Source organism: Zootoca vivipara, chromosome 6 (assembly GCF_963506605.1).
Source record: "Zootoca vivipara chromosome 6, rZooViv1.1, whole genome shotgun sequence".
In the NCBI taxonomy this organism is placed as follows: Eukaryota; Metazoa; Chordata; class Lepidosauria; order Squamata; family Lacertidae; genus Zootoca; species Zootoca vivipara.
In genome coordinates this window covers 37,426,136-37,451,998 of record NC_083281.1, presented here as the reverse complement: position 1 = coordinate 37,451,998, position 25,863 = coordinate 37,426,136, and the positions used below count along the sequence as shown (strand labels likewise).

General features: G+C 42.6%; 2 protein-coding genes across 4 annotated transcripts; both read right to left on the bottom strand.

Moving 5' to 3' along the window:
• Positions 1–535: 535 nt before the first annotated feature.
• On the bottom strand, positions 536–8,357 carry SRSF10 (serine and arginine rich splicing factor 10). Of its 2 annotated transcripts, none has more exons than XM_035118051.2 (6): positions 8,118–8,357; positions 5,687–5,791; positions 4,300–4,403; positions 2,965–3,127; positions 2,645–2,698; positions 536–2,510 (listed from the first exon to the last, which is right to left on the bottom strand). In XM_035118051.2, exons 1-6 carry the CDS (start codon positions 8,186–8,188, stop codon positions 2,216–2,218), a joined length of 792 nt encoding a protein of 263 aa, XP_034973942.1. In that variant the 5' UTR covers positions 8,189–8,357; the 3' UTR covers positions 536–2,215. The 2 variants fall into 2 exon arrangements, with proteins under 2 accessions (XP_034973942.1, XP_034973943.1); XM_035118052.2 differs by having other exon boundaries at positions 8,124–8,357.
• Positions 8,358–12,338: 3,981 nt separating this feature from the next.
• LOC132592311 (interferon alpha-inducible protein 27-like protein 2A) lies at positions 12,339–25,412 on the bottom strand. 2 transcript variants are annotated; one of them, XM_060275810.1, is made up of 5 exons: positions 25,281–25,412; positions 18,708–18,739; positions 17,174–17,203; positions 13,108–13,266; positions 12,339–13,004 (listed from the first exon to the last, which is right to left on the bottom strand). In XM_060275810.1, the coding sequence occupies exons 2-5, from the start codon at positions 18,721–18,723 to the stop codon at positions 12,922–12,924; spliced, it is 288 nt and encodes a 95-aa protein (XP_060131793.1). In that variant the 5' UTR covers positions 18,724–18,739; positions 25,281–25,412; the 3' UTR covers positions 12,339–12,921. The 2 variants fall into 2 exon arrangements, with proteins under 2 accessions (XP_060131793.1, XP_060131792.1); XM_060275809.1 differs by lacking the exon at positions 25,281–25,412 and adding an exon at positions 21,969–22,322.
• Between the last annotated feature and the right edge of the window lie 451 nt (positions 25,413–25,863).

Below are 25,863 nucleotides of genomic sequence, written 5' to 3'. Positions count from 1 at the left end.
TTGTCTCAAATGACTGCCTGTCATTGCATCAAGGATACTTTGCAGAAAGTGTAGTTGGAGAACAAAGTTTGGGTCAAGAAAACATTTTCTTTTCCTAGAAAAGGAATCCTGCAGCCTTATGTGCCACAATGGTGACTATTATAGGGTGAGTTATATCCCAACAGGACGATGAATGACTTCATGTAACCTAGCACTGTGCTAGGGAGAACAAGAGCTTTCTAGGAACCAGCAGTTCTACAGTGAGCACTACAATCTGAAGGCTTATTTTAGCTACTTGATTTGACCATTATTTTGTTTTTTTTTAAACTGGTCAAATGCAATCCTATACAAATACCTACGCCAAACTATCCCAACAAAGAGTATCTTATTTTGTTGACCAACCTTCCAAACATAGTTGGGAAACATCATTGGTATGTCTTGAGCAATACAACTTATTACCCATTTTTATGCAATACTGATATAAAATTTTATCCCTCAGCCACAAACCCGATACATTTTAAACAGTGTTTGGAACAGGTTAAGATTACAATGCAGAATCACTGGATCTCTTTTATTACAGCATGTTTGCTAAATTTACAGCAGATAAGCTGGGTCTTCCTTGATCAAAACATTGATGTTTTAAAGTAGTACACAATATTTTAAAAAGAACATATAAAAATACCCTTTTAGAAGCCTCTATAAGAAAGGAAATACAAAGTTTATTTCCACAACTTTCATCTGACCAGAGCTGCACAGTAACACTACCATTTTGTACTTTGTTTTAAACTATACATCAGGGGAAAAGTCTACAAAATTAAAGGAACGCAGATACAAATGATTGCATAGCAGAACGTTAACTTTTAACATTAAATGAAAGTTAGAAATACTATCAAATATACAAAGGTTCTAGAATCACCTCTTAAACACATTCCACAGCCAGAATTTTAAAAGCCAGCTTTATTTAGAGTGGGCTGTTAGAACTAAAATTGAAACAAAACAATTCATCAACATTCAATTATCCTACCAAACAGAAGTGGAGGGTCTTTAAGTGTTTGATACTGGCTTTCACATTTGAATTAAAAAGCTGTTTTGTAATACAATAGAGCTCTCTGCAGAGAATACTTTGAGATTATGCCATGGCAACGTTTCATGTTCAGTTCTGATACTGTATTACAACAAACCAAAAGTAGGATGCAGCTCTTCTTCATAGGGACGAAGAAGCTCACATTATGATAAAACTATACTGCAACTGGATATGCTACATTGCAAGTGGAGCACAATTTATAATCATCTTGTGGGTAAACAGACTAGTTTAACCTACTATGATGTAGGTTCTGACATGTAAACTCAAAACTGTCAATTATAAGTATTAAAGATAGGAAACTAGAAATTGGTTCTTATGGATACATAGGCTACCTATGAAGTCATTGGCAAAAAATATTAATTCTTACATATCTTACACATTAATCTGAGATGTTTTCTTTGCAGTTTTACAGCAAGTAACCCTATGCAATTTTGAGGTCAACTGTTCACTAGATACAATACACTGGATATAAATGTATACACATTTACCTAATTATGTAACTAAATATTTTAGGTGTCAATATAGTAGCCGGCAAAAAGTACCTGGAACCTTGACAAAATCCACAACAGTCTCGTGGCTGTTTTATCTCCTTTTCGCTATGCTACAAGAACCATCCCTTCAGGTATTATCAATGAGAATCTTAACACTATTTTTCACAATGCCCCAGGAAAGAGCCACCTTGGCACAGGTGGGGAAGAAAAATGCAAATCCCCTCCCTCTCAAATGTCAAAGTACTAATTTCTGATTTCACAGCAGTTTCTACTGCATCACAACTGCACAGTTTTCCAACTGTACTGCAGGGATTATTGGAAAATTTAAATATACATCAAACAGTTATTGTTTGTGGGTGAGGTCATTAGGACAAGCTGTAAACTACTGTCATAATCAATGTGCCATTGATATTTTGATATTTGAAGCATAAAAATGCAAGTCTTTTACAAAAATATACATAGAAACACCACAAGAACCTCAGTAGCTGCCCATGACATTTAACAAAGTGGACTCTTTTGTATAAGATTCTCAATATTGTGTTTTAATAGTTTTAATTGTCTGCTAACAGGATAACTGACGAAAGTTATTTTAAGCAATGTTGCAACATCATAACTCAACTGTGTAACTGGATGATACATGCCTAAAAAACAAGGTACATTGTTAGTGGCCACTGGACTTGGGACTAGCCCATGACCTGGATCTGGATTTTGATCTAGATCTAGAATGCGATCTCGACTGAGATTTGGATCTAGCTGGTTCTTTTTTCCTTGATTCTTTTTCATATCTTGAGCTGGATTTATATTGTGTTTTAGAATCCGTTTTAGAGGTGCCTCTAGATTTAGTGCGAGATGCAGATCTAGAACGTGATTTAGCCTTCATTTCTTTTTTGGGTGATTTAGATCGTGATCTTGAATTGGACTTTGACCTTGAAAAAGATCTGTTACGGTGTCTGAACCTATCAGAAAGAGGAAGATAATACATTTGAATATGGACAAGTTGCTAGGAGTTGGGTATCTCACATCAAAATAGCTTACTCTTGCAGGCACAGACTAGTCTGATTTTGAATTTGTTATATAAAAGAATGTTTACCTATCATTATCTGAACGACTTCTGCTACGTCGACGTCTTCCAGCAGGTCTACTGCTAAAAAGGTACATCAGAAAAAGTAAACAGTGGCATATACCTTTAAAATTATTCACACACACCCAACTATGTTAAGTTTCTTGAGTTGCATTTGTTTTTCATTTTTCTTCAGTGATGCACAGACTTTCGGATGGTCCATGCAAGGTACAACAACTTCCATGCATGTTATTACAAAGGTGACTTGATATCTAGAAGTGTCAAACAGTCAATATGATCTCTCTTCTCCATTACATGGCAGCATAGGTCAATCCAAGTACAACACTTACTTTCTAGGACTATAAGATCTGCGATAGCTGTAGTCAAAAGAGCGGCTTCTTGACCTCCTCCTTTCATAACTGCGGCTTCTAGAACGTCTGTATCTGTCATAGTCATCGTAGCGGGAAGAGCTGTATACATTTCTTCCTTCCTTGGCTTTCATTTGGTTTGGTGCTACAGAAGAACAGAACAGCATTTTTTTAAAAAATACATACTGTCCTGCCATTTCAGTTTATTTTAAGATATATGGAGGGCCAAATGTTTCCCATCCATAATCAACAGCAAAACCTTTCTATAGTACTCAATTACAGTAAGTTATTGTATGCACACTCAAATAAAAGATTATTATATGAATATATTTTCTAGCTGAAATACACATGCACCGTGCAGAAATTATCAGAAACATATGTAAATCCACTTTGCATCCTTTATTCAGCATCCAGCATTCTAGTTTATGATCTGCACTCTTCTTGACAAATGAGGAAGAGTTGGACTATCAGACTTGGGTAAATACTGAGTTAGTGCTATTAACTTCAATAGGTCTACTTTTGAGTATTACTGATATTGGATCCAACCCACTAGCTTTGTTTCCAGGATTTTCTCCTTGCCTCCAATCATACAGGTTAGAACCTTAAAAATCGTAAGTAGCACTCACTCCATCAGCTGTTGTGATAGACCAACTCCATCTGGCCTCCTCACTGGGAACAGACATTCCATCAGACTGTCTCAGTGGGATGGATAGGAAGCAGGGTTTATTCCATCCACTTTGCTGAATGCCTAGCTCAATCCGGCTTTCCATAATAATAATAATAATAATAATAATAATAATAATAATAATAATAATATTACTTGTATGCCGCCCATCTGACTGAGTTGCTCTAGCCACGCTGGCTGGCTCCCAACAGAATATTAAAAACACAATAAAACATCAAACATTAAAAACCCTGAACTGTGCCATCTAGTCATTAACAACTGTTTAGGAATAGATGCCTAAACAGTGCCTCTTCTGCTTCCCTCCATGTCCCTTTCCCTTTGTGTCATTTTAATTTATTTAGTGTAAGCTTGTGGGTCTTATTTATGTATTTCATAAAATTTATATACCGCTTGTAGAAAACCCCCTCAAAGTGGTCTTAATTTATTGTACCATACATAAGCCATTCTGGGAGCCTTGTTGACTGAAGATTGGGAGAGAAATGCTTTAAATAATCTAATTTATTTATTTCGCAGTGCTAAACCCGCACCAGATTTTGTGTTCTTGTGACAAGTCTGATAACACATTTAATACATAGCCCTGAGTATTAGGCTTTAAGTTTTACACTACACAATTGTTAAGACAGTATACATACTTTTACGATCTCCTTGAGCAAACTGGATTTCTATTTGGCGGCCACAAATCCACTTCCGGTCCAAATTATGAAGGGCATCTTCAGCATCACGGACATCTTCAAATGTGCTAGATGTTAAGGTACTTGGGAATTTGATGTATTTACAGCTACACAGTTAGCAAGCTTTGGCTTTCCCATAATGTCATCACACACCCTTGTTTACCAACTTGTCCTCATTTTTTGGCATGTTCTATGGCATAACAAAAATTAGCTGACATTAACAATATCTATTTGAGACAAAAGATAAATCTCAGTTAAAAAAATTATTCTATAGTTGTCTATATGGGTATTTTAAATACAGCTTCTCTGAAAATGAAGCCAAATTTCACCCTATTACAGGTATACTCATCTCAAATAATGAGTGATTGCATTTCATTGAGAACCATATTTTCAGAAGATACTACCAATGTTAAGCAAATTATTACAGGGCCCGCAGCTAGACTAAACCAGAAAAATTGATTGGTTAATCACTTACACAAGCAGCCAGAGGACAGCTCTTATTCTGTAGGATACATCAGGTTTGGCTCCTTTTATCTTGGCCACCAGTCAACTTCATCTTGACCTTTAACTCTTTAAGTGCTTGTCAGAAGGACTTGTCATGAGATGCTTGGTCAAAAGTGACAGATGGCTTTATCTTTATACTTTGAAAAACAACCTTTTCCCCCATTTGCAGATAAAGCGAAGCTTTGTCTCCCATTATGGCTTGTCCTTCTTCCAGCTTTTTCTTTATCTTTTCTTTTCCCAAACTTTCCCTTCTCTTCAAGCCTGATCCTTAAGAGGTCTTTGGCTTGTCTACTTGCCTTAATTCTTGAACTCTACTCTAAAGGTTCTTTCATGCTTTCTCTTTGGGGTCGCCATTACTGTACAGCTTTACACTCTGAGGCAACAACAGAGGACAGTAAATTAGGGGACAATAATCAGAGCAAAACTTTTCACCTCATTTTATACAAATCTGCTTTTGATCAAATTATTCCAGTTTCCACAAAGTTAAAACAATAAAATATCAGCCACATTTTGCTAAGCACAAGAACAAGTTTATCAATGCCAGTAATATAAAACTGCAACGATACACTTGGGAGGCAGCAGCAAAGGCCATTTCAATGTTAAAAGCACAAATCTGTATATGAAGCTTGCAATAACAAAGCACATTTTACTTGATGCAATTTAACTTTTAACTCATAGAAATTTTGTAAGATAGTCATCTGTGAGGGAAATGGAGCACACTACAATGACATTATATACAACACAGAAGAAAACAGCTTTTTCATTTAGGGTTGTTACCTCATACACAAACGTGAATTTCAAACTTCAACACCCCTCACTAATCAGCCATCTGAAGAAAGGATATTGAACATAAGCGAATCCTCTTGGACGACGAGTGTAGAAATCCAGAGGTACATACACATCTACTATCGGACCGTAACGACCAAATTCACGACGCAAATCTTCAGACCTGCAACAGAACACTGACGATTTGAATGTCTTTACTAATGAAAAAAACAGGCTACACAAACACACACTTAAGAGACAATTGTCAAGCCACTATTTGAAATGAAGGTTGTATCCAATGCTGTGCTTGCAGAGTTCTGCGCATGTCCTCAAAATCTGCTTTGGAGAGGACTTCTGTTGTGCAAGTGGAACAGTAATGTTGGATACAACCCTATTCAACTAAGTTAGGCTTAGAGCCACTGAAATCGATAGACCTATTTTAGGTTATGTCCACTGTCCAATAATATCAATGGCTTAACTTTGAGTGGGATTCATGTTGGATACAACCCTAAGGCTACAATTCCATGCTAACTCAACAGGGAATATAACCCACTGAACATAGTGGAACTTACTTCAATGTGGGACTGAAGACTTTTTCCTTAGCATTTTGTGTAACAGTCCATTCCCAAATACAAGTATATCAAATCATTATTAAAGTGTATCAATTAGATGAAAATATTTTCAAGCTTAATTTTTTTTATAAAAAATCTATGCTAAAGTGTCCCTCAAGACTTTTAGGAATTATTACAGAATAATAGTGGATAAAAAAGTAAAGGAGCACATCCACCATCGCCAGGAGCTATGAACTGCTAACTGTAAAATACTTTAGAGTTGTGTTAAGGCCTATTGAAACAATGTACTTTAAATAAAAAGGTACTATTTAAATGCTAATATCTAATATAAAATTTTCCTAATGACACACATTCTCCTTTTCCTTGATATTGCAACCTGGAAACATTTTTTTAAAGGAAAAAAAGGGGACTGAATTAATAGAAAAAGTTTGACCACTCTTGATTGAATATAAACTACAGTACTCTATATTTCAAGTAATTTCTAGAGGCTTGCTAACCAATTTAACCATAGGTGGAGGGAGAGAGACCTTGCATAACAGACCTAGTAAAACATAAAGGAACTAGTTACAGGTAGGTAGCTGTGTTGGTCTGCTGTAGTCAAAACAAAATAAAAAAATTCATTCCAGTAGCACCTTAGAGACTAAGGTGCACCTTCCAGGAGCACCTTAGAGCACTTTTTGTCATTGCTGGTTACAGGTAGGTAGCCGTGTTGGTCTGGGTTGAAGTAAAATAAAAAATATTCCTTCAGTAGCACCTTAAAGACCAACTAAGTTTTTATTTTGGTATGAGCTTTCGTGTGCATGCACGAAAGCTCATACCAAAATAAAAACTTAGTTGGTCTTTAAGGTGCTACTGAAGGAATTTTTTTGTCATTGCTGTGAGCTTTCCACTGAGTTGGTCTCTAAGGTGCTACTGGAAGGATTTTAAAATTTTTGTTTTGATAAAGGAACTAGATACTGAAGGAAACAAACTGAAAACCTAAAAATTAGATTTGGATTAGAGAATGAAAAACATAACAACCCACTAGATCAGGACAATGGCCCGCCTAGTCCAGCAACTAGTTCTCAGGGACCAACCAGATGCCTGTAGAAAACCTGCAAGCATGATTTAACCACAAAGTACTCTCCCTTACTCATTTCCCAGCAATGGGTATTCAGAAGGCTACTTCCTCAGAGACAGAGTATAGCCATTGCAGCTGGCTGAAAATATACCGTAGGCAAAACCATCTAATGAGGATAAATTCCAAATAGAAATTAGATGGTGCCATGAATAGAAAAAAAGAAGACAGACGAAAGACGGCAAGAGAAGAAAAAGGACAAGAAGCGCGCGGGGGGGGGGGAGAGTAGAGAGGGGAAACGAAAAAAAGAGGCTTTGAAAATAAACCCTGCTAGGTTAGGGTTTTTAACATTTTTTTGTAAGCTACTCAGGGGACTGTTCCAGCTGAAGAGCGGAGCCTAAATGCCTATTTTTATTATTGTGTTTTGCCAAGTCACGTTTGGCTCCAAAAGGGAAAGTTTGAGACCACCACACACAAGTTCGGTGGCGCTTACTCCCAGGGAACCCGCGAGCTGAGACCTCAGAACGACATTGGCGGTTAAGCGCCACGGAACAAACGCGCTGAACCGGGATGTGAAACGACGAGCATGGCGAGCAGAGGCCCTACGAAGAGTACACAAGAAGCGGGAGGTGGGGCAGGAAGAGAGGAGAAAACAAATGGCGGGAAGGCGGCTCGCGAAGACCCCCGCCGCGAGCTCTTTTTCCGGCTTAAAGTGAGGCCTGGCGGATTCTGCATAATGCCTGTGCGGGACGGGAAGAATCAAGAGAGCTAATGGCGGCAGGGGGGAGGGGGCTCCTCTCTCTCGCTTTCTTTCTCCGCGCCTCCGCCAGCAGGCCCAGTCAGGCGGTTGCCATGCCCTCTCCACCCCCCGCCTCACTTACACACACCTGGTGTCGTCAGCCACGTTCCGCACGAAGAGCGAGGTGTTGGGAGGCCGCAGGTAGCGAGACATGGCTCGTCTGGAGGCGGCTGGCTCGAAGGGAGAGCGAGGCAGAACGCAAAGGGAGGTCGGCAAAGCGACCCTCCTGACGAAAGAGACACAAGCAGAAAGCGCCTCAGGCCAACCGCCTTGTGCTGACCTCTCGCGAGACTCGACCCGCGCGAGGCGGCAAGACTGGCGCTGGCTCACAATAGGAGCTGAGGGAGTGCAAGCGCGCAGGCGCAGAACTTTCGCCGGCCGTCTGCCCTTATGCGCAGGCGCCGAAGTTTCTCCCGTTCCCTTCCTAGCTCCTTCTCTTTGAGGCCTCGTCATTTCTTTTTCAAGCGGATGCTCTCGGAGTACGCATGCGTATCTGTTGAAGTGGTCGCAAGTCTCTGGAAGCGAGCGGTTCATTTTCCCGCGTCTAAAGCGCGCGCTGTGTTGGTCTCTTCGGGGGTCGGGGTGAGAAGGTTGCTATTGGCCGTTGGCCAGGCTTTCATTCATCTGGGCACTACCTTGCAAGACACAAAACCTTTCGAGGATATATTTCTACGAAAAAATATTTTCGTAATTTTTGCAAACTTTTAATTAGGTTGCTTTTTAGAAAAGGTGACCTTTAGAGGTTCAGTATTCACATAATGCTCACAAGCCCTCTGCATGGGCGTAGGTACACTACAAATCCGAGGTCCTGCCCCTCCCACAAAAATCCTGGTTATGCCCATGGCCCTCTGGTTTCATTACATTGGTACAAATTAACTTGGGTCCCCTGTATGGGAAATACACACTGCTCAGAGACACTGTGCTATGGTTTTACTGATTTACTTAAAAATAAAATAAAACATCGGGGAAATGCCCTCATTGGTAAAGGGAAGGCATTTTCTGTTGGAGCAATACTTTGTATATCCTGAGAAGCACTTTGCCTGCCTGTAACCACTTTTGATTCTTTCACTCTTAAAGCACTGTCCAGTAAAGCCTGCAGCCTGAGGGGTGACTCATGCAGCGATATCCTAGGAAAGTGTGTTTCTGAGGCTTGCCAGTGGAAATAGAAAGGTGGTGGAGAAAACTACAGGCAAGGTGCTCAGCGCTGAGGCCAATGTAATGATTAGTGATTCTATGGCTACAATCACTTTGTAGTAGATACATAAAAGTGTTGCTAGTACGTCACATAAAGGTATTGTGCCAAAGGTATACAGGTAATGAGTTGAGTGAATAAAACACTTTGGAGTAGAAGCCTAGCTAATGTTTGGCTTCTGTATGTTTAAAAAACCTTCAACCAGATGGAGTCATCACAAGTCTCCACATGCCCTTATGTTTCTGAAATATGATGCTGCCAGCTACAATGCGCTTGTTTTTCAAACCTCTTTAATGTCCTGCTCCTGCTGCTTATTATGTTTGGAATGCAGTGCCTTAAAAATACATTTCCATTGAAAGTTTTATTTTTATGGTACAAGCTACATAGCACAAAACAAATCCAATAGGATAATACAATTCCCAAAAAACGAAAGTGCAGCATTTTCAAACTGTGTTTCAGGGGAATCTTAGCATTCCTTTCGTTTCTCTGACAATATACACAACTTACATTTAAAGCACATACCCCCTGGCAAAGTCATGGTAACTAGTTCACTCCTCACAGAGCTGTAGATCAGTTGTAGTGTATCTGCTTTGCATGCAGAAGGTCCCAGATTCAATCCTCAGCATCTCCAGGTGGGGTAGGAGAGACTCCTGCTGAAACCCTGGAGAACTGCCAGTCAGTGTAGATAATATTGAGCTAGATGGATCAATGGTTAGGTCAGCAGGAGACAGCTTCCTACATATCCTTAACAAGCTTCCAGGTTTCTTTGAAAATGTGATTTAAATGTATGGTGTGTTTGCACCATACATACAAGGAAGTTTAGGATTGGTTATAGCTTCAATTTCTTTAAATACTGTACAGTGGTGCCTCGCAAGACGAGTCAATTCATTTTGCGAATCGCGGTTTCCCATAGGAATGCATTGAAATTTCTTTTTTTGCCCATAGGAACGCATTAATTAAATTTCAATGCATTCCTATGGGCAACCGCGATTCGCAAGACAATTTTTTCGCAAAACGAATTCGTCTTGCGAGCTACCATCAGATCGCAAAATGCATTCGTCTTGCGAAATATTTGTCTTGCAGGGCATTCGTCTTGCGAGGTACCACTATACTTGTTTCTGCTCTTACTGTATTTCAGTGTCTACCAACAAAAGCACTCCCAGTTCTGAACTGTACATGGCAGCACAGCCTACTTTTGTTTTTTCAGCTGGGGTGCATTTTTCCACACTGGATCATGCCTGTACATGTGTTTGCATGTTTATAAGACTGGTGCTGCTTTATGGAGGAATTTAAGCCAGGAGTCACCAACCTAAGGCCCGGGGCCCGGATGCGGCCCAATTGCCTTCTAAATCTGGCCCGTGGGTGGTCCGGGAATCAGCGTGTTTTTACATGAGTAGAATGTGTCCTTTTATTTAAAATGCATCTCTGGGTTATTTGTGGGGCCTGCCTGGTGTTTTTACATCAGTAGAATGTGTGCTTTTGTTTAAAATGCATCTCTTTTGTTTAAAATGCATCTCGGGGCGCAGTGCGGCACGCGCAGGGGTGGGGCGCATGTTTGGGGGGTGGGGCGGGCAGTCGCGATGGCGCCCCACCCCCAGAACGCGCGCCAGGTCCGTGGGGGCAGTGTGCCTGCTCTCCGCCACTAGACAAAGGGTTTAACCACACTTACTTTTTGCCCTGCTCTTTACAGGAACATGCCATATATCATAGAGTTGGATGGGACCCTTGGATCATCTAGTCCAACCCCCTGCAATGTAGGACTATGCAGCTGTCCCTTACAGGAATCGAACCTGCAGCCTTGGAGCATCTTCCTACGCTACTGCCTTTGTCTAGTCTTTAATGAGCATTAATTATAATTTGTTTATGGGGCAGTGATATTAGCATTCTTCCCGATTTGCTTGCAGCATGTTTACGTCTTCCCATTCGTCATTCATTCCACATCAGTGCATGCCCCCGTCACTCTTCAAACTGCAAGAAGTTATTAAAAGAAAAACGTGGATTTGCTGCGCTACGCAGCAGGGGTGCCCAAACTTTTTTCAAAGAGGGCTAGATTTGATGAAGTGAACATGCGTTGAGGGCCGACCAAAGTTGTTGAGCTTTTTTTTTTAGGATTTAACCCCAAAGCTGTTTATTTAGGATTGAAGTTGCTGAGCTTTTTTTGCGTTTTACCCAGGACATTTAATTCCAACATTAAATCGACTGAAACGGACTTTGGACATGCCTGTACTAGGGGAAGAGAGCTGTTTAGATGCATAGACCTGAGGTTCCAGTTTGTGCTGGAATCACTCACATAAAATACTGACCACCTGGAAGAACCCTAAGTCTCCTGTTTGTCATTCCAAGTGGTGTTCCAATTCTTTCTGGTTGTTTCCAAAAATTGTTGCTTTTAAGTAGCACATACCCAAAGTTCAAAAGTTCTCCAAATAGTTTGTGGTGCGTGCTGAAAGACCGCCCTTGAATGCTTAACAGGCAGGCCTATCCCATGCTTGCTCCCAGCATATTCTGCTCAATGTTCCAAATAACTATTGTGATTAATAGTCATCAACAGCCCTTGGTGTCATAGAACCAGAGAGCTGGAAGGGACCCTGAGGATCATCTAGTTCAACCCCTGCAATGCAGGAATATGCAACTGTCCCATATCTGCCATCCATCTGATCCCATGTTCCCTCAAAGCTATTGACTATCACAACTTTGCAAAGGAGTGTTTTCCTCTATTGGTTCTGAATTTACTGCCAGTCAATTGCACTAGGTCAATCCAAGCCTATTACCGGAGGCCTCAGTAAAAGTCTGGACTCCAATCAGAATGGGATTCTCAACTAATAAGCTCATAATTGTGCAAAGAGGAGAAATTGAACACAGAATAAGGTATATGTTACATGATAGAAGCCTTAAATCTAAATTGGCCAGACCATACCTGCCAAGTCTCCCGCTGAAAAATGCGGGATCAGCAGCGACGCGGCTCTTCCCATGTATGGGCACCGGAAATCGGGCAGAGCGGCCCTGGAAGTCGCTTCTACGCATGCCCGGCAGCCATCTTGGTGGTGGCCACATGGCAGAGGCCATCTTGGTGACGGCCGCTGCCATGCGGCCACCACCAAGATGACCGCCGGGCATGTGTAGAAGCGACTTCCCATCGGGCCGATTTCCGGTGCCCACACATGGGAAGAGTGGCACCCAAAATGGAGGCTCCCTGGCAGGTAGGAAATCCGGGGGATTTCCGGGATTTTTCTCCATCCGGGAGAACAGCGGGAAATGGATTAAAATCCAGGGGTTTCCCGCGAAAAACGGGATACTTAGCAGCTAAGGGCCAGACCACAGTGATTAACCGTCTTGGCTGTTCAATTCTTTCAATTAATCTGCAAAAATAATGAAGTTCTTGTTAATTCCCTCTTGCATTCAATTGCATTCCATTAATAATTAATTAAGCCTCCTAAGGAAAACACGGATCTTTTCCTCATGGGGCAGCAAGTATTTTACATGTGCATTGTGTGATGCAACCAATCTACTTTCTACTTGTTGTTTAATTCTCAAAGCTTTATATGTTGTTGCACATTTTGGCCAGTAGGAATAACGTAGCATTGATTAAAATCACATTTTACTTAAGGTAAGTCAAGTGAGTTATGTTGTTGACGGCAAAACATAATTTTCCAAGTACTGCTCTTCCAAGTAGATATGGCCTCTGTCCACGCGCGTCTTATTTTTTACGGAAGATGGCAGGTAGCAGTGCTCCAACAGCTGTCACTGCAGCTGTGGTAGAAGTAGACAGCCCAGCAGCACCTAGAAGATGATTAAGGCACACAATTATTGTGATGAAGATCTCAAGGTGCGGAGATTGGCTCTGCCAATCATGTGGTTCTTGTGCTGAGAGCAGCAGACATACCGGCTGACTGAAGCACGGCGACAGCACTCCCAGCTACTCCTCCACCATTGGCGACGGCCGCCGCTGACATCATTTTTGCAGCCAGAGAGCCCGCAGCAATTCCAGCTCCAGTGAAACCCGCTGCTCCCAGTGCTGCTGGAATAGCAATCGTGGCCACTGCTGCAAGAACACAGAATTAGGTATATGTTACATGATAAAAGCCTTAAATCTAGAATAACTAGACCCAAGTGATAACCATATTGGCTGTGGGTCCTGGAAGACCTGCTCCCTGCCTTGCTGGCCTTTTCCCACCTGGCCTGGAATGATGGAACCCTAACTAACTGTCTCCAGCTACAAATAATGAGGCTGCTGAACACAATCTTTGGCTGGCGTATTGTTTAGAGCAGGCACCCCCAAACTGCGGCCCTCCAGATGTTTTTGCCTACAACTCCCATGATCCCTAGCTAACAGGACCAGTGGTCAGGGAAGATGAGACTTGTAGTCCAAAACATCTGGAGGCCGAAGTTTGGGGATGCCTGGTTTAGAGGGTTTTTGGGGGGCAGATCGTTGCAGTTATTGATATGAATATTTTCCCCAATTAATTGTGTTGTGCATTTGGGGGCGGGGGTTAGGTAATTCTTGGATCCAGCAAGGGTTTCAAATCTAATGGAGGACCCCATTGCTGAATTAGCCTGGCAAGGGCACTATGCCCCCGAAGTCTGGGTGGTTAGTGTAAGAGAAGACTCTCTGTCAGAGGGTAAATGGATGGTAATGAGAAGGAAAATGTTTGTGAGGAGAGCTGGAAGTAGGCTGCAGGTAGAAGCCAGATAGTCATGCCTGTTTTCAGTTTGTATCCAAGGCTGTGGCTATGAGATAAGCAAGCCTATGCTGCGATGACATCCCCCCCCTTCCCAGCCCACATTTGGTTGTAAACAAACAAAATATCATTTTTTTGGTATAAATTTTAAAATTACTTTTCATTAATAACATTCCAATAAAAGCCACATTAATACAATACCAAATTATAACACAATTAAAAGAGCCAATTATCCAGTTCCAAATTAAGCAATTTTGGATGACTTCCCGTGTTCTGGCTTTCAGGAAATGATGTTCTTTCATCCTGCTCCAAAACTCTTAGTCCAAATATAAGAGTTTTGATCTTGATCCTTTGTTTTAACAGCCACTGATATGATGACTTTCATTCATATTTATCTATTCCACATCCATTCATTTGCAGGAAGAGTTTTTATCCTGTAAATTCTGTATGAAATGTTTGTTTTACATTCGTCTTCACCTTCATGTTGTCATCCATCACAGGCACCCCCAAACTGCGGCCCTCCAGATGTTTTTGCCTACAACTCCCATGATCCCTAGCTAACAGCACCAGTGGTCGGGGAAGATGAGACTTGTAGTCCAAAACATCTGGAGGGCCGAAGTTTGGGGATGCCTGTCTTAGCATTTCCCTTCACTTTCAGTTTAGGGACTGCAATTGTTGCTGCACCACAGTCTCACGCCATTTTGCTTATCCAAAGCCGAAAGAGATCTGGCGTCTCGTCATAGCCCTGGGCAGATGTCCAGAACCATCTTCTTTGATTCTTTTCCCATCCGTTAACAAGCTGGTATCTCACCCAAGCCACGATAAGTCAGAACCAGAGTCCTTTTACCAGAAGGTCAATGCCACAAATCATCACAATGTTTCCACACACCTCAATTATTTCAATTAATCTGTAAAAATTATGACGTTTTTGTTAATTCCCTCTTGCATTCCATTAATAAATGCATTCCATTAATAATTAATTCTTTCTTTGGGGGAGGGTTGTTGGATCCTAAAACAGCAGATATAATGTATATAAAGAAAGAGCAAAGGCTCCCCTCCCCCTACATACCAATCAGGTTATGGCGAAAATCCTCTCCAGATGAAGACCTTGGCACTCAGTGGCTGATTCATTTAGCAGGTTATCTTGTTTCCTTAATTCAGAACACACCTGTTTCTTACGTCCAAATTCAGATCCATCTTAAAAAATAGAAGAACTTCCGCTCATAGTGACTGCGTTGGAGAGTTACTGATATGTGCAGAACAAGAGGCAGGTTTTGGACAATCTGTGAGTGAAAGTTCACCCCCGACCTTGGGGGGAGGGGCTTGCAGGATAATTACTCTCAATTTCTCCTTAATTTGCTGCACGGATGGTCTCTGCTAGTGTGTGGGAGCCGCTTTTCACCATGGCGGTGAGCACCGGAAGTCCTAACCAAATATCGTAATTACACCCGCCTCCGCTGTGCCTCATTCCGAAGGAAATACAAAACCTGGCTAAGTGCTCGGAACCCCTGGAATCTTGCACCACCTGGGAGATTAGGGTGGCATGCAACAATATTGTTTCTCAGAAGTTGTGTACTAGCACCAGGAGTCCTTATTTTTTGAACAAATCCACCCATAATGTAATTTGATTTTATGGTGGTTGTGTTAGATTACCCTTATATTTACTTCAGGCAGTAAGGGCATCTACTTTTTGCTAAATTTAACGGTTTTGGCTATCTCTTCAGTTATTTTGTTTTGCTATGCCAGGTGTTCTGACAATGCCATTCCCCAGAGCTTATCAAGCCAACCTTTCATTGTTAACGCCATCATTTCCAATGCCTTGCCAGCCCCATTCATGCTGCTTCAAGCAAGACAGCCACCAGCTCTCCATGAAGCAGCTTCGAATTCTCTGGTTGCCCAATTGTCAGTCAAGCTAGAGCTGGGTCAGGGACAGGAGGAACCACTTGCCCAGTGATAGCTGATATTTTTGCAAACATCAAATCCAAAAACTCCTTGGCATATCTGCATTCCCAACACAGGTTCCTAGCCTCCCTCTTGATCTGTTTTGGCTTGAAAGAAAAGACCCAGCACATAACTTGGATCACCAGGAGGTGGTTTTGGCCTGGCAACTTGGGTAGAGACTTGCCATATAATACCTCATGCTTCTTCTGAAGCTCCCTAAAGGTTCTTTCTCTACTTAAAAAAATAAAGGCTCTTTCTCTTTCCTATTGCTGTCGGAACTCTTCCTGGCCCTTATCTCGACTTTATTTTTAAGCAGCATGTGACTAGCTTCTCACAGTTGTCTGAACGTTTTGTTAGCATATTAAACATTTGTATAGCACAGTTATGTCCAACAGGTAGATCATGATCTACCGGTAGATCACCAGACGTCTGCGGTAGATCACTGGTAGATCATTTGACTCCCCCCAAAGATGCTGAACAACTGTGGCTCCCTTTAAATAAGCTCAACATTTTACCTCCTCCCTGAAAAAACTCAACAACTTTGACCCAAAACCCCCAAAAGGGGGGGTAGATCACTGCCAGTTTTTAACTCTGAGTAGATCGCAGTCTCTCGGGAGTTGGCCACCCCTGGTATAACACATCCAAGTGTTCAAAGTGTTTCACGAGCACTATTATCTGATGTAATCCTTACAAGAACCCTGCAAGACAAGTCAGTATTATTATCTCCCATACTGCAGATTGGGAGGACTGATGCATCTTGCTTTGCCGCTCAGGCTCTTTACTACTAAAGGTAAAGGTAGTAGGTCCAGTCGTGTCCGACTCTGGGGTTGCGGCGCTTATCTCGCTCTATAGGCCGAGGGAGCCGGCGTTTGTCCGCAGACAGCTTCCGGGTCATGTGGCCAGCATGACAAAGCTGCTTCTGGCGAATCAGAGCAGCGCACGGAAGCACTGTTTACCTTCCCGCCGGAGCGGTCCCTATTTATCTACTTGCACTTTGGTGTGCTTTCAAACTGCTAGGTGGGCAGGAACTGGGACCGAGCAATGGGAGCTCACCCCGTTGCAGGGATTCAAACCGCCGACCTTCTGATCAGCAAGCCCTAGACTGTGGTTTAACCCACAGCGCCACCTGGGTCCCTCATAAATATTGGTCTCCCCGTTGGGGAATCGAACCCTGGTCTCCCGCGTGACAGGCGGGGATACTTACCACTATACTATACTACTACACAATACCAATTCTCGTTTCCTAGAGTTAAATATTTGCCTGTGCACAGTACAGCTCTTAGAAACCAAAACCTGCCCAATTTGAAATCTACATTACTAACGACTTACCCAAGCCGGCTACACCTCCCAAGACCATACCTACGAAAAGAGATCCTTGTGTTAATAAAATATAAGAGTTCTCAAGTACACGTAAAATGGTACAAAGCATCAGGTAAGATACAACTGTGATGGGAAAATTTGTCAATTTCAGTTTCTTTCTGTTCCTCATTTTTTCCAATCTCAAGTTCAATGCTCTGCATTTCCAAATCAGCTTGATTTAAAAACAAACACACAAAAATTCTCATAAAAAATGATCACCATTTTAATGCTGATTTCTCATATTTGTATGCAATATTCCCTAGTGCACACAATTTTTTTTGCAAAGCAATTTCACCTAAAACAATGTGTTTTTAAATGTTATTTTCACTAATATACAGATTTTTATGCACACTTTAATCCAATGTATTCTCTTTTGTACACATTACTTGGCTGAAGAATTGCACTGCAAAATTCAGAGAAGTGGATATCTCAAAGAGTTGTTGTTTTGGTTCTTGTACTGCTTCTGAAAGTGCAAATTAGGGAGGTTCACCTTTAAATTTGAACGGAAATAAGTTTCTCTCCCATCCCTACCTGTGGCAAAGGGAAGTTGAAGCTATCAATTGGCACTATACCCAGAAATGAACTGCTATCCAGTGCAAATCTTTTAATACTGGGCAAGATGTATTTCAAACTGGCATTTTCCAACGTAAAGGCACAGGGGCATTTTTTAACCAGCTTCAGTTTCCATGCTGTCTTCAAAGGCAGCTCCACATGTGGCTAGTTACATTAATCTAAGAAGTTTTTGTAAAATGGATAACTGTGACTGAGCTATCTTAGTTTAGAAAAAGCTGCAGCTGCCACACCAGTGAAAGGTGCCAGACCAGAGCTGGGGGGGAAATAATTCCAATATGTAGCAGCCAGCCTCAATTCTTGATCACTATCTATACAAAGTTGTACAAGATTTCAAAATGGATTGTTAACGTTTTGAGGTAGCTTGCCTGGAAACGTTATTTCAGTTTTCTGATGACTTTTTATCATTTTCTTCTCTGTGTGGTCTCTTTTTTTTAAAAAAGGAACTGCTTAGCAATGCTAATGATTCAGCGACATAATGATTTATCCCCAAATTTAACGAAGTCAAGACAACTTGTATTATGAGAAGGTGCTGGGCCCAGGTAAATGTATACTTGCATTCATGCCCACAAGAGACCTCCAGTTTCAGGAACAGGGGAGTTCTAGTTGAGGTGTGAGACCACACACACACATTTAACCAAGTACGGCCTAATGGTATGGGTGGGAAACATCAAGATAGATTTTGGAAGCATAAAATCAAAAGCACTTATATGCGGATGAAAGCGCACAAATACACACTCAGAAACAGTGGCCTGTGTACATGTTAGTGCCATAGTCTGGCCGTAGTCCACTAGTAAAGTGTGCTTCTAATTTTAACCTGGGCTGAGTAGGGGCAGAGGTGAGGAGAACCCCATGTCCCCAACCGAGAAGAGTTCAAGAAGACTGGAAGGTGACAAGTTACCCAATCCCCAAGGAAGAAAATAGGCTCTCTTACCTCGAATGCGTCCCATCTTGGCTTCACGAGACCTGAGGAGAGAAGCCCAAAACACAGTTAGGCTAATGCAGTGTACAATTGTGTGTGAAACTATGGAACTCAATCCCACAGGAGGCAGTGATGGCCACCAATTTGGGTGGTTTTAAAAGGGGACTGAACATATTCATGGAGGATAAGGCTATCAATGGCTACTAGCCATGATGGCTGTGATCTGCCTTCAGGTCAGAGGCAGCAGTGCTTCTGAATAGCAGTTGCTGGAAACCACAGGAGGGGAGAGGGCTCTTGTGCTTGAGGGTTTTCCAGATGCATTTGGATGGCCACTGTGATAACTGGACACTGTCTATTTAGGATAATTCTATACAGTACATCTGACAAAGTGGACTCTGGTGGTTTAGCTACCAATCCCTCTTCCCAGTTAAACCAGGGTATTGTTGTTTTGTAAGAGAGCTAATTAAGAACTCTCAGCACCAAGGCCAGCTCAAGACATTTTGGTGCCCGAGACAAACCAGAAAATGGTGTTGTCCCCTCAGGAATCCTGGGAATTGTAGTTTGTCAGTTTGTAGCCTGACATGTAGATAAACAACGTGCTGGGAAGAGGGTTCCCAACTCTGTCATCTGTCTGGCAGGAAAATATTTAGAAGCATAGTAATTCCTGCATGCCAGGCCGCTGCCAGAAAGGCACAGAAGGACTGGCAAGAATGGTAGCAATCCCAATGCACAATATGGAATAGTCATAGGTTTGAAAATATGCACATGGCCCGTGAAAGACAGGTGTACTCTTTTAAAGCCTTCTCAGACATCCAGTTTTATTATGTACATTGGTTTTTAAAATCTGTTGATTTTATCTCCATTTTATCACTATCTGTAGCCCCATGTCAAAGCAGAGCTAGAAAGGATTCATCTTTCTTTCTTCTGGGGGAGCGGGTGTATGAGGGATGGGTTTATGCATGCAGCAGCTCCATTTTCAGAGGCAAATATACCAGAAGCTGCAAAACTGCAACTGCCCAAAAGAATAAATGCTGAGAAACAGCACAACGCCAAGCTTTGATTTTTAAAGGTAAAGGTAAAGGGACCCCTGACCATTAGGTCTAGTCGTGACCGACTCTGAGGTTGCGTGCTCATCTCGCATTATTGGCCGAGGGGAGCCAGCGTACAGCTTCCAGGTCATGTGTCCAGCATGACTAATCCGCTTCTGGCGAACCAGAGCAGCGCACAGAAACACCGTTTACCTTCCCGCTTGAAGCGGTACCTATTTATCTACTTGCACTTTGACGTGCTTTCGAACTGCTAGGTTGGCAGGAGCTGGGACCAAGCAACAGGAGCTCATCCCATCGTGGGGATTCGAACCGGCGACCTTCTGATCGGCAAGCCCTAGACCAGTGATGGTGAACCTATGACACGCATGTCAGCACTGACACGCATAGCCACTTTCGGTGACAAGCGGCCACATGCCGAAACCTCACTTCCGGCCGGCAGTGGAATGCCGCAGGCGACGCATCTCTAGGGGCCTTGTGGACTTCCGGTGAGGCAAGATGGCGGTCTGCACGGAGCCGCGGAACTCCTGAAAGTGACCAGTGTTGCAGGAGGGGCTCCTGAGCCACCGAAACCGCCGCTCCCACCGCCCGGACACTGGGGGCCACCAGTGCAGCAACCGGGGAGTTGCCGGACCCCACCCCCACCCCGCAAACCTGACGGATGGCCTTGAGGCACTCCGGAGGAGGAAAAAGGAAGCCCTGGCCCCGCTGCCATCGCCCCCTGCAGAAAGGAGGGAGAAAAGAAGGGAAAACAAGGCAAAGGAGAACAGGGGTCCGCTCGCTCCGTTGCCGTCCCTGTTGCCCCCGCCTCAAAGGAGAGGAGGGGCCCTTGGAGGAGGGAGAAGAACCCCGACCCGGACCTTGCTGCTGCCACCGCCGCCACCTCGCCGCCATCCCCGGAAGAGAGAAGAGACACCCAGGTAAGCTGAAACCCCTTCCCTGTTGCCCCGCCACCACGCAAGCATAGCCAAGTGAGGGGAGAGGTGGTCTGAAGAGGGCCACGAGGAGGCACAGGCCCAAACTGAGCTCACCTCCCCAGCGGCAGACCCGATGGAGGAAGGCCTGAGCCCAGAGTCCCACTGGGAAAGACCTCTAGGTTTTGCCTTATTTCCCCCCAGTTTTTCTTATTTATTTTTAATTTTTTAAAAAAAACTTTAATAATTTTTTTCCTCCCCCTTTTCCTTTTTTTAAAAGGGGAAACAATTATACATTTTTGTTATTTAAACTATAAATATCATGAAATTATGAAGTGACACACCACCCGAGTCATGCTCGGTTTTTTGGCGGATTTTGACACACCAAGCTCAAAAGGTTGCCCATCACTGCCCTAGGCTCAGTGGTTTAAACCACAGCACCACCCGCGTTTGATTTTTAGATGCAACTAAATAACCATGAGTATGAATCAAAGGGAAATAAAAGTGCTTGACAGGAGCACTGGACAACCACAAGCCCAGGAGGAGGATAGAATTATTGCTTTTATTTGTGGTATCTAGGATTGTCTGTAACAGCTGTGTGGCAGGCAGAAATGCCAGAAGGCCAGCTCTCCCCATCAAGGCATCCTCATGTTGGGAAAAGCTGCACCCTGGTTTTTGTTTTTCACCTAGACACAGATAATCTAAATATGAAAGCATCAGAAGTCACCTTCCTTGCCTTTTTATCAGGAGACAGAACACTGCGAACAGTGTTAAGAAACTGAGATATGAAAGCAAGGAGCTACGTAAATGGAATCTTAAACCTATGTTATGGGCGCTGCAACAGAATGTCTAGGTGCGCTTATTTATAAGAATACAAAGCTGAAAATGAATGAACTGCAGCTGAAATCTTATGTTCATTTTTCACATGGTCTAGTCCTCATCTGAAGACTGCAAAAAACACAAAGCCGTACTTCCCTTGCCTGCCCTGCTAATATTCTTAGGAGGGTCCCTTTTCCAGTCTTCAGAGAGTGGCTGGAAGTGGGGAGGCAGAAAAAGGTCCTCCTTTCCTTCCAGCAGCGGCAGTTTTAATCTGAAATATGAGCCGCAGTACTGCACCCAGAGCTCAGAAACTGCTCGAAACAAATTCCCTGTTGCAAAACATGCCTAGAACAATGGGAGTTTCGAGCACTGGCTGCAAACGAAAGAGAGGAGCCTCCATTTCAATTTGGACTGCGTCAGAATGATGGGATTCAAGTCTAAATCAGGGATGGCTCCCCCACCAGGCCCAAAGCCCTGCTCCCCAGGCCACCAACCTCTCTTTGTTTGCCTCTCGCTCCTTCTGCATAGGCGGCAGCTTCCAGCCAGCTGGTGAGGATTTTTTCTCTGGCTTCTCCCTGCTCCTGCTGCCCCCCTGTGCTTGCCGCTCACTCTGCACAGCAGCGGCAAAGGCTTCTCTTCAGCTGGCATCTTGGGAACAGAGAGAGGCGGCAGAGGCCCCTATGCTGGCCCTGCAGTCCCCTTCAAGGTGCCAACCTGAGGCAGTTGCCTCAGGTTGCTTCACTGCAGGGCCAGCCCTGCTCAGCAGCTTTAATGAACTACGTTTCCCAGGATTCTTAGTGGGGAGCCATTACTTTTTAAAGTCATATGATGCTGTTTTAGATTTATAGTGCAGCTGAGGCCTCAGTCCATGGGTGGGCAAACTAAGGCCCTGTGTGTGTGTGTGTGTGTGGATCTGGCCCAATCGCCTTCTAAATCCGGCCCGCGGACAGTCCGGGAATAAGCAAGGTTTTACATGAGTAGAATGTGTCCTTTTATTTAAAATGCATCTCTGGGTTATTTGTGGGGCCTACCCGGTGTTTTTACATGAGTAGAATGTGTGCTTTTATTTAAAATGCATCTCTGGGTTGCTTGTGGGGCATAGGAATTTGTTCACCCCCCAAAAAAATAATAGTCCAGCCCCCCCACAAGGTCTGAGGAACAGTGGACTATATAGGATTATAGCATCTAGATCAGGGGTCAGCAAACTTTTCCCGCAGGGGGCCGGTCCACTGTCCCTCAGACCTTGTGGGGGGCCGGGCTATATTTTGGAAAAAAATATGAACGAATTCCTATGCCCCACAAATAACCCAGAGATGCATTTTTAATAAAAGGACACATTCAACTCATGTAAAAACACCAGGCAGGCCCCACAAATAACCCAGAGATGCATTCTAAATAAAAGGACACATTCTACTCCTGTAAAAACATGCTGATTCCCGGACTGTCTGCAGGCTGGATTGAGAAGGCGATTGGGCCGCATCTGGCCCCCGGGCTTTAGTTTGGGGAACCCTGACTAGATCAAGGGAAGTAATAGTACCACTGTATTCTGCTCTGGTCAGACCTCACCTGGAGTATTGTGTCCAGTTCTGGGCACCACAGTTCAAGAAGGATACTGACAAGCTGAAACGTGTCCAGAAGAGGGCAACCAAAATGGTCAAAGGCCTGGAAACGATGCCTTATGAGGAACGGCTTAGGGAGCTGGGTATTTTTAGCCTGGAGAAGAGAAGGTTAAGGGGTGATATGATAGCCATGTTCAAATATATTAAAGGATGTCACATAGAGGAGGGAGAAAGATTGTTTTCTGCTGCTCCAGAGAAGCGGACACGGAGCAATGGATTCAAACTACAAGAAAGAAGATTCCACCTAAACATTAGGAAGAACTTCCTGACAGTAAGAGCTGTTCGGCAGTGGAATTTGCTACCAAGGAGTGTGGTGGAGTCTCCTTCTTTGGAGGTCTTTAAGCAGAGGCTTGACAGGCATATGTCAAGAATGCTTTGATGGTGTTTCCTGCTTGGCAGGGGGTTGGACTGGATGGCCCTTGTGGTTTCTTCCAACTCTATGATTCTATGATTCTAAGACAGCTACTTTGAGATCTTGTACAGAATGTCCTGGGAGATCGAAGTGTTCTCCTACTGGTTTCTCTGTCTTGTGATTTCTGATGTCAGATTTATGGCCATTTATCCTTTGGCGTAGGGTTTGGCCTGTTTGTCAAAGAAAGTGGAAGCAAAGAAGCAAGACGAAGAGCGGAAGAAAGTTTTAAGGGAAGATAGAGGCAGGCTAGTAGGATTAATAGAAAGACAGTGACACCTACTGGACAAGTTACAGGTAGGTAGCCGTGTTGGTCTGAGTCGAAACAAAATAAAAAAATTCCTACTGGACAAAGCTGGGAACATTTTTTTAATATTTATTTTCTGTTGCATGATATTTTACAACTGTTCTTATACTGTATGTTCTTTCTTTCTTTTTTTAAAAAATATTTTAAATACTTTATTGTTTAAAATAATACAAAACATAACATATGTATAAGTACAACATAAATTTTCTTCTCATCGAATCGCATACAGAAAAAATACGGGAAACAAAATACATAATTCAAAATAAATTCTTCTTCGCAATGTGAACAGTATGCCATCCTTGTATTTCATCCTATTTCTTCCCTCTTAGATACTTCCCGTCCTTCTAATAATACAATAGCAGATTCTTTATTTTCCACGGGCCTGCATTATGAATTTCCTCCTTTCTTTATGACAACATACTGTATGTTCTTTCAATGCTGATTTCATATCTGAAGTCGGTTTTCTTCTGTAAGATATAGTTTTTTTTGCAACTCATGTTTTTCACTTTTCACCATAAGCTTCATTTTTCGCAATGCAAGAATTCAATATTTTATTAAACACATAGCCAAAGTAGTACAATATGATTATAAATGCAAGTGACATGACATGTATAGCCTTGAAAATGACATGTATATCTATGTACATGTACAGTTGAAGGTATGCAAAAAAAAATTATTCCCTTGGGGTACAAGCTGCTGTTATTCAGGTAAGAATAGTTCCTGAATTTTTTACGCATATTGATAGCGTGCTCAGCTTAACAGATCCTTGCCAGACTGTATTTGCAGGGAGGTGTAAGCCCCTACAGTCCAAAGACAATTGGAAATATTTCCCCATTTCCTTCCTTCTTGCAGAGAAATCTCTGAGGTCAATTTGGGAGAGTCAAAATGGTTTCAGGACGTTTTGTACTACTTTCAGTCACTGGTCCAAACATTTATGTACGTGTTTGCCCCGCACATTTATGAACATGTACCGGTATTAAATATCTAAGACCTCAAAATTACAACAATTCTACAAGTACAGAACATGCTCAAAGCTAAAGAATCACACAATCATTACAATTTCCTACCTAATGTTTCCATATAGCTTTAATTGATTCCAAAAATTTAACAAGCGGCTGCCAGTTATCCAAAGAGTCTACTTGCTTCAATCCATCCTATAATTGTTCTGTAAAGCTACCAGATCGCTAACAATATAAACAATTGCATGAAGTTACCTCCTACCAGATTTTCCTTTCGGAAATGAAAACTTTGTTGTTATAAAAATGGCATTAAGCATTTGTATTGCAAGCAACCTATTAACTGTTAACAATACTTTTACAGCTAGATCTGTAAAACATCCTTAAAGTTGTCTAACAGCAAAACGGGGATGGGTGGGCAGTGTTATTTTTTAATTCCCTTTACAATATCCTGTCGAAAACACACCAATTTCCCTTGATTGTTTTGGTTAACGCTGCTAGAAGCTGTTACTTACCGACTCCTCTGCTTGCAGATCTGCAGCTACTTCAACCACTTTCTCTATGGTGGGGAGGGGCTAGTGACTGACAGCATCCTCCGCCAATGGAAACAGTACCTAGATTCTCGTTCCATGCTGCAGCCCTCCCCCAGTTTTAAGTGATGCTCAGAGAACAGCCCACAAAGCCTTTAGGTTTCTATTTCCCCGTCTTCTGAAGAGGAAGGGAGGAAACGAAAGTAATGCTGATACCACGTGGCTTGTAATTTAATGATTTCGTTTCCCCTTTTGTAGCTTGCCTAGGAGCAAGACGAGAGAGACTGAGCTACGTCCAGAGGGTGTAGGAAGGTCAAGTGGTACCCGGAGCAGAAAATTTCTTGTTCTCCCCGCCCCCCCCCCCACATTGGGTTGTTGGTTTTTTTGCCTGCAAAAATGGTTTTTACATTATTTCATATTTTCTTACAAAGGAGCGTGGTTCTGGGTCTCTGGTAACAAGTAGGCTTGTGGACAGAAACTTAAATCTATAGGATGGATTGTGTTTTGGCTTGTGTTATTTTATTTATGTTTATTGTTTATTGTTTATTTATGTAATAAAATTTATTTA